Genomic DNA, 9097 nt, shown 5'->3' on the forward strand with positions numbered 1-9097 from the left:
CTCAGTTCAGTCTCTTTTGCATCCGGCACCCACACATATATATTAAAGTCCACATCCGCCATACACACACTTGTGTCTGAAACACACAACCTGTGCAGTGTGTGAGTGAAAGTGTGTCAATTACTGTCAGCAGGTGCTAACAGATGAGTAACGGGCACTGTGCCACGCGGGCCATTTAGCTGCTACCTTGAGATGACACAACATATATTCATCAGATGCCTCATGAGTGACGCACACGCACACACATAAATATACTAGAAATAAAAGCCAGCTGCACAACACATCCCTCTAGGGCACAGATGCACCCTGCTCTTTCTGTTTACTCCCACAGCTTTGCATCCCCAACCCACCAACACACACATTGTATTGTGTGTGTGTGTGTGTGTGTGTGTGTGTGTACGCGCGTGTGTCACTTATGAGGCATCAGGAGAGAGTTAATACACTGTAGTTTAAGGACATGACAAGCCATAGGTGTAACTCAAACAGCTTAAGCGTCCATAGAAAGCATACAAAGCTGTTCTCTGTGTGTGTGTGTGTGTGTGTATGTGTGTATGTGTGTGTGTAACAAACAATAAACCAAACCACACAACTAACACAAAAGTACATAAATCCTCCATAATGACAAAATCTGATCGATAAAGCAGCTATTATCTAAACTCTGTTCCCCTCAGCTCTGATTGTCACACTATCTGTCAACAGTTTTTCATCAGGAGTTTCTACTTTGCAACTTTACTGTCTTGATAAAAGCATGCTTTTATTTGTTTTTATTTATTGTATGCATGCAACAAATAATCTGACTGTATGCTAATGGAATACAAAGTCAGCAACTAGGTGGTGAACATACACTGTAAAAAAAATAGTTGAGACATCTTAAAATTTCAAGGCATCGAACTGCAATAGATTTTTAAGTTTTGAACCCGACTCAAAGTTTTGAAAGTGTTGAAATAAACTTTAAGAAGTTTTGCTGACCTATTCATTCATTGTCCGTAACCGCTCATCCTTGAAGGGTCATGGTGGGCTGGAGTCTATCTCAGCTGACATTGGGCGAGAGGCAGGGTAGACCCTGGATAAGTCTCCAATTCATCGGAGGACACAGAGAGACAAACAAACGTTCACACCTATGAGCAATTTAGAGTTAACAATTAACCTATTATGCTGCATGTGGGAGGAAGCCAGAGCACCTGGAGGGAACCCATACAGACACGAGGAGTTCATGTGAACTCCACACAGAAAAGGCCCTGCCCCAGCCGGCTGGGGGATCAGGACCTTTATGCTGTGAGGCAGCAGTGCTAACCGCTGTGCCACCGTGCCGCCCATATAACCTTTTGTTTACAGCACATCTGCTTGAGATGAGAGATGTCTTGACCTACACATCATATTCTGCAGGCCTAATCGTTCCCTCTGTTAGTATAAATCATAAATCAGTTTTAAAAATTGGTTTGATTTGTGGCTGCTCAGCCATGCAGTGGAAAGTAATAGTAGATGGTGTCCGAAATCCATTTGACAAGACGCATTGACCTGCCACCATTTCTGCGTGTCTTGTGGTCCTGTGTTGAGATACCCATAGCGCTGCTGACTGGGTTCACTTTCTTAAACTTCTTCAATTTCATCCAAGTCATCAGGACGGGAGTTCTGTGGGACGCTTTGATTGAAGAAAGGATGCTGCAGAGCCTCTGAGGCTGTTATTCGATCATTGGGGTTCAGGGTCAGCATCCTTTTAATCAGGTCCACCAGAAGACGATCATTCTCTCTCTCTCTCTCTCCATTCATTATCACCTGTTCAAGTTCATCAAGAGAGCTAAGTAAAAAATACCTTGAATCTCTACCATAATAGCCTGTCTCTTTTGCAAACTCCTCTTGTGTCTTGAATCGCCAGCGCTGCTGGCCATTGTTTACTGATTTGAAAAACACGGGAGTACGGCTCCCAAGGTCCAGCACCTCATCTTCTGGCTGGCCTTGAGTCTGTATTATAAAGTTTAGAACATCATAGTCTGAGTTCCCGTTGTAGAGGGGTCTTCCTGTTGCCAGTTCTGCAATTGTTACGCCCAGAGACCACATGTCTATGGCCTCCCAAAATGGGGCATGTAGCACTAGTTCTGGTGCCTTGTAAGAGATGGTCCTTGTATTGAGACCCGGCTGGAAGCCCGATGATGGAAGTGCCAGGCCAAAGTCAATCAGCTTGATTCTCAACGGCTGCTGCTGTCGGTCCACAATCATTACATTATCCGGTTTGATGTCCGCGTGAGCAATTCTAACTGAGTGCAGGTGGTAAATGGCTGTTGTCAGCTGATAAACGATTGGCTTCAGCTCTGTCATAGGAAGTCCCCTGTAATCATGCTCGTGTAAGTAATCACGCAGGTTTTGATCAAGGAGTTCGAAGTTAAGACAAATTTTCTCCTTCTCAAAGAAAAATCCATTCCACTTGATGATATTACAAGTGTCCGGATCCAAATAGTGCAGCCGCCTCAGCATGGAAACTTCCTTTCTTGTGATCCGAACAACATTGGGGCTATGTTTGTTAATCTTGATGGCCACCCTCTCGCCTGTTTGAATGTTGCGGCATTTGGATACAAAACCAAAGGCGCCCTGTCCGAGATGGGCCTCCACTTCAAAGCAACCTCCAATTATAAGGCCTATAGGCAACATAGATCTATAGTGCACTGACATTTAAAATGATCTGTTGTTATGTTTTTATATACTTTGAAGCTATTATCCAAATGTGAAAAAAGATAGTTTGTGTTCACTTGTTGTTGTTACAATCAGTTTGAAGGTCTAATGTGCACTCAAAGGTTCAGTGAATTTTCTAAAAATTTTTGCGTCAAAATGGGTTGATACATCATATGTTGGCCAGTATTCCATGTGATGTGATGTCATCAAAGACACCTAACATTCTAATATGTTTGTGTGTGTGTGTGTAGGCATGTGTGTGCATGTGTGTGCATGTGTGCATGTGTGTGCGTGTGTGTGCATGCATGTGTGTGCGTGTGTGTGCGCGTGTGCGCACGTGTGCGCATGTGTGTGTGCGTGTGTGCCTGTGTGTGCGCGTGTGTGCGCCTGTGCATGTGTGTGCGCGTGTATGCGCGTGTGTGTGCGTGTGTGTGTGTGTGTGTGTGTGTGTGCGTGCGTGTGTGCATGTGTGTGTGTGTGTTTATGATTCCATCACACGGAACTTTTAAGTGAAGGAAAACTGTATTCCGTATTTGAGGTCACAAAATAGATGGTGCTTTTTCCAATATTTGTTTGGAGTTTAGAGCTGAAATGATAAATTAATCAATTAGTTGGCTCACTGAGTGACTGAAATGAATCAGCAAAAATGGAATGATCGATTCATTGTTAAAAGTCAAATCATGCAAAAATGGCAAACACTCTCTGGTTCCAGTTTCTATGTCAGATTTCACTCCTTTTCTCTTGTTTTCTATCATTGTGAATGCAGTGTCTTTGAGATGGTTTGAGTTGGTCAGACATGCAAGAAATTTAGAAAAGTCTTTTTGGGCTCTGGGGAATTCTTGCATTTTATTGAATTTAAGTTAAATATAGGAATTACATGCACCTCTTGGATTTACCTATAGATTAGGATAACTAAAGCACATTACTCATGCAAGCATCATCTCCTACGTTCAAAGACAATAAAATGGGTTAATTATAGAATAGTGTGAATCAGTTAATTTGACGATGTAAAATCAGTCTAAAACATTTTCCAAGTGAAAGGAGTAAAGAAAACAAAAACAAGTTTGTACAACCACTATCATAAAATCAGACCAGCTCTCTCCATCGTATTTTCAGCTTTTATTCATGCCCAGTGACGAGCTACAAAATTGCACTTAGTAGAGTGCAGGTTTCTGCCAGGCCATGATAATGAAGCACCTAATACAATGCTGCCACAACTGCCTGATGCAACCAGCAGAGATATGCTAAGTTTTGGAAAAAATGTTTCTTTCTATAGTATATAGTACAGCATAGGTTTTCTGAGATGTATGCAAAATTTGTAATAGTGTTTCTGACCAGGGTTCACCTAACTGTATCAGTTTAATAAGGAGACAATAAACATGGTGTTCCTTCCAAACCATTAAATTCTAAAACAAAAAGTGATTTATTAAGAACATGATGTTGCAACCCATCCCTGCCTTTATATGTCAAAGAAAGATGAGTTGAATCTTCAAGTAACTCGAGTTATTTGATTACACCTCGAGGTTTGTTTAAATCCAGACAACTGTACAGCGCACTGTGTTGCGCACGTAAGGGTGGGTACTGAACTTTGGTATTAAACAACTGAATTATCAAAGACCAGATTATTGATAAGTACTGGTGTTTAAGTTTTGATGTAATTTCATTATCACACCGCTGCAGTGCCTCTCTTTCATGTGTCAATGCAGCTCCTCCATACACAAACAAACAGTACGCACACACGGAGCGAGGTCAGTGCGTTTCTCTGTCCCTGTCTGTGTCTGATCTGTTGACTCTCTTCATCACCAGGATGTTTTATAAAGTCACCCCAAAACCCAACTTATGTCGTTGGTTTTTCACCTGTGGTTCTGTTTTCACAGCAGCAGAGAAGCTGCATGTGGAGGAGACTTGTTGTTAATGACGGGATTCATTAAAACAGTCAAAACCAATGTGGTGCTAAATGACATCGACACCAACCAGGTGCACTTTTAAGATTGGACAACTGTATAAGGACGCCTGTACATTAAACAGGAGAGTCTGTGTTTCTCTGTCAGAGCGAACAGGTGAAAGAGAAGGAGGGCAGATTGATCACTAATCAATCATGGATTCTGTCATCCTCTCGACTGATTAAACAAATAAAATGCCAAAATCGGTCACAAACTATACTTGGGTGTCAGCCTCTATGTGTGAAACACTGCAGAGTGTAACATCATGCTGTTCACAGACAGTCCGCTGTCAGGAGTTTGACAGAGTCAGAGTGGGCCGTATCTAGAAAGGAACCCTAGACCCGCGAAAGATTGTGCAAGTTTGATTATTTTACCAGAAACAACAAATGTAAATCTCGCAATAGTTTTACAAATCAAGAGTTCTCTTCTAGACACGACTGAGAAAGGTGCACAGCTCCAACAATAGAAAATCATGTCGTGGTGCTGATGTTTTTAATGTGGCAGGCCACACTGAATAAAACACTGTATTCACTGAGCACACAGAGAGTCACTGAAAGACTGATCACTGACCTGTTGTGATGGAAGAACTACTCAGATCCATTACTTAAGTAAAAGCACTAATAACACAATGTAAAAATACTTAATTACAATTAAAAATGTTACATGTAATTGTTTCCTTTTTTGGAAAATCAACATTTTTATTGTTTTTGTTGTACTTTAATGGTACCTGTCTTGGTATTTTTGATCACTAAATACAAACCTACAAAATCATTAGAGGAGAAAAAGGATTTTATTACCAGTGCTCTTAAATAAAGCTAAAGTAATTACAGAATGCGCAATATTTCTTATCCGATTACTCAATCAATCGATTAGTCGATTACTAAAAGAATCGATAGCTGCAAGCCCAGTTTAATCTCACTCAGTTATGCCTCCCACCTCCTTCACAGTTTGCTGCAAAGATAAAAACAAGGATTTTTTCATCATGTGTCATGCCTAACCTTTGTGGATCATAACATATTGGGTATAGAATTAATCTGCAGATGCTCCAGTTTAAGATCAGACCAAACTTTTCTGCGGATGTTGGGTGTTTGAGCCACAACAAATGCCAAAGTGTGGCATGCAACAGACAATTTGAACCTTGTTTTCTGCCTAGCAGTTGATGACTTGCGGACCCTACCGCCCTGATTAAGAGGAGTGAGGAGAATAGGCTAATGGGTCCAGTGATATGCAAGATTAGTTTCATCTGCACAAAAACAGTGCAATCAAAGAGTTAACATTGAAACTTTGCCATAAAATGGGCTGTACATTAAATATCGGCAGGTTTTGATGTAGGATTATTTGTATTGATCTTAAAATGTTGTGTAAAGAAATTGCAAATGTGTGTTTGTCACATCACAGAAACACTTTGTTAACCACCCAGCCATATTTGATTTAGATATATAAAATTAGGTTTCAAAATCATGAAATTAGCAGTTTTCTTTGCTCTGAAATGCTGGGGTAACATGGAAGCTCTGTCTAGTAGCTTTATTGGACATGTCTAGACATGTTTGAGCCACCAGAGCCAGAGGACAATGACAGGACCTGGACTGAGAGAGTCACTGAAGGTATGTTTGTAACTGACCATTAGGGAAGACTCTGGCACATCACTGAGACATGTTTCAGGTCTAGGGATGCGCGTGATTAGTCGACTATATAATTAAACATCCCCACCCACGCTAGTTGGCACCAGAAATACTAGTCGTTTAAAATTTTATCAATATTTTATTCATGCACGATGCCAGTTATCTATTGCCTGTAAGATTTTATGCAGCCGCTTGCCACTAGTCGGGGCTGCAGCACTGTCAGACAGCAGCCCCTCTCGCTGTTATGCTGTTATGCCCTGATCACCCTGGCAACCCCAGATGTTTATATCAGCAAAGTCGGACAGATGAATGTAGACTGTGACAAAATGAGCTGATAAATATTCACTCGACTGGAGAAACATGCACACATTAAGCACATACACAGACATAAACCTGCAAGCAGAGCTGCTGCTGCTGCTACTAGCACTGCTAACGTTAGCCACACTGTGTGTCAGGCTGGCAGCTAACATTAGCTCTGGATCCTTTACCTGCAGACATTGTGACCCTCTTAGGTCTGGAAAGGTGAAACATTTATTGAGTTGTTGTCATGTTTTGTACATTAATGTGTAAGGCATGTATTGCACAGCGCAAAGTAACATGCATTTCAGCGGCATTTAAAGTACGATTTGATGATTGTAAACTGTGATTAACATCTTCATGGCTCTTAATACACAGTATTTTTTTGGACAGTGTTTACCATTATAAATTAATAAATTCTGCTAAATTTTAACCACTTTCTGAGTGTTTTCTTAGTATTAGACTAGTCAACTAGTCTAAATTATTTTGTGTTTAATTGACAGGAAAATTAGTCACCAGGAACATCCCTATTCAGGGCTGCCCAAAGAATCATGAATCTTGAAAAACAGTACTGCATAGCTCAGTGTGTTATAATGTTTTCAGCAACTATGTTCCAACATATATAATGTGTTCACCAGAAGAAATCCCTTTTTTTCTTTACTTCAAAACCAACTCAAACCACCAGTCAATACCACATATAAATCCTCAAGGTAAAAAGGTTGAAAGTAAAGAAAAAGCATAAAAGAAAACCATAAACTGTTTAGGTCAACAACAAATAATAGCAGGCCATCACATAAAAGTAAGTCGATAAAAATAAGCTTTAAGAGACCATTTAAAATATTTAAAAGAAGCAGAATTAGCAGTCTGAACTCCTCAAGCATGGTTGATTCAAAGGCTAAAAACTGTTGGGTTCATTCACTCAATAGAGTAATGATCACATAATCTGCTTCTCATTAAAGTGACTATGAAAGTTACTGATTGCACTGACCTCCTAGAGAGGTATTGCTGTATGTTGAGCAATTACCACTGATGACAGCCAATAACCTCACCTCGCCATGCTGGCTTCTGATTGGCCAGAATGTTTTTTTTAAAGAAGAAGTGGGTTCTGTCTGCAGTATTGTAGGAGGAAGTGACATTAATCTTTCAAGCATGCCAAGAATATTTTCAGATCTAACGTGGCTCAATACTTTGAGGTAGAAAACTTCTGGGATGATCACATACCCTTACAGAAGCCCATTGTTTCAATGTTTTTGCTAGGCAACATATTTTTGGTATCACCAAGCTCCTTTTTCAGGCTTTACTGGCAGGTCATCTCAGAGATTGGGCGTTCTTATAAGCTGTTCTACTTGTGCAACTGGGCATGCACAAGTAAAACAGTCAGGTACGTTCATTTCCAACTATTGCAGGGCTCTTGCCGAATGTTGCGTGGAGAAGACCCGGGCGGAGCTGAGGCACAGAGCCGACAGGCAGCTGCTGAGAGCTGGGGAGTTTTGGGGGAGAGAGCTGAGGACAGACAGGAGCTTCTGGAGGCAGAAACAAACACCCGAGTCACACAGATTTTGCTATGATGCCAACTGTCAGGAGGAGATCTTCATGAGTGTTTATCTTTCAAACTTCAAATAGTTTGCGTTTCTTCACTTTTGCTTCTCAACCTGTCCGCAGCAGCAACCCACAGAGGAGCCGAACTCGTGTGACTGTTTACGGTACGTTAATTAGTATTTCTGTCCATGTTGACTGCTGACCAGAGAAGAAATGCATTTTAAAGGGAAAGGCGGAAAGAGGAGACTGGAGGGATAAAACAGAAAGAACCAGCTTATCTGCTGGGTGCACAGCTGGTGACTGCCGGTGCTCACTTCCTGTGACTGCCTCAGTAACTGTTATGTGCATACATAATGCACGTGTATCTGCATGTGGGAGGGGAGTATAGTATAGTATCTCACGTCCTTCAGATGAGACTCAGCAACCGTTTTTCTAGGTTTCCTGCCGACTGCAGCTTTAACTGACTATTGACTCATACCCTCACCCACACAGCAATGTCCAGTTCTAGTTTGGTGAACCATCCTATAGACAAAAATATAAAAACCTGTCAGAAACATATCTCAAAAATGTTACAAATCTGACTGTGTGTTTCATCTTGTAATGATGATCTAATCAATAGAACATGAATGCACCACAAGAGAGATAGTTATCTTTTCAAAACCAAAAATACAAGAGCAGCAGCATAGGGAATGGAGTTAAGTAGATGTTCATCTGCCGGTAATGCTTGCATGTATAGCTAACTAGGATCAGGAGGAATCAAGAAGTGAGCGTGACTCTTGAGAGTCGCTGATCTTTGTAATCTATATTTTACATTAGAAGAATTGTGAAAAGCTATTAAAAAGGGAAGAGAACAATTCCTGGAAAGGATGGCATTAGCTACAAGATTCTTAAGAGATCGAGTGATGTAGTGTTAGAGGAAATATTGTCTCTGATAAATAATGTATAGGGAGAGGGAAATCTTCGAGCTCCTGGAAGCAAGCAGAGGTGATTCCAATCTTAAAACCAGGGAGAGATGCTTCGGTGGCAGGC

The 9097-nt window shown here is 41.0% G+C and overlaps 1 protein-coding gene across 1 annotated transcript; it reads right to left on the reverse strand.

The window, feature by feature from the left end:
- Nucleotides 1-1590: 1590 nt before the first annotated feature.
- Nucleotides 1591-2646, reverse strand: LOC146323417 (homeodomain-interacting protein kinase 1-like). Its single transcript, XM_084723019.1, has one exon. It carries the CDS (start codon nt 2644-2646, stop codon nt 1591-1593), a length of 1056 nt encoding a protein of 351 aa, XP_084579145.1.
- Nucleotides 2647-9097: the final 6451 nt, after the last annotated feature.

This window comes from Lutjanus erythropterus, chromosome 7 (genome assembly GCF_056507025.1).
Source record: "Lutjanus erythropterus isolate fLutEry1 chromosome 7, fLutEry1.hap2, whole genome shotgun sequence".
Lineage (NCBI taxonomy): Eukaryota > Metazoa > Chordata > Actinopteri > Lutjaniformes > Lutjanidae > Lutjanus > Lutjanus erythropterus.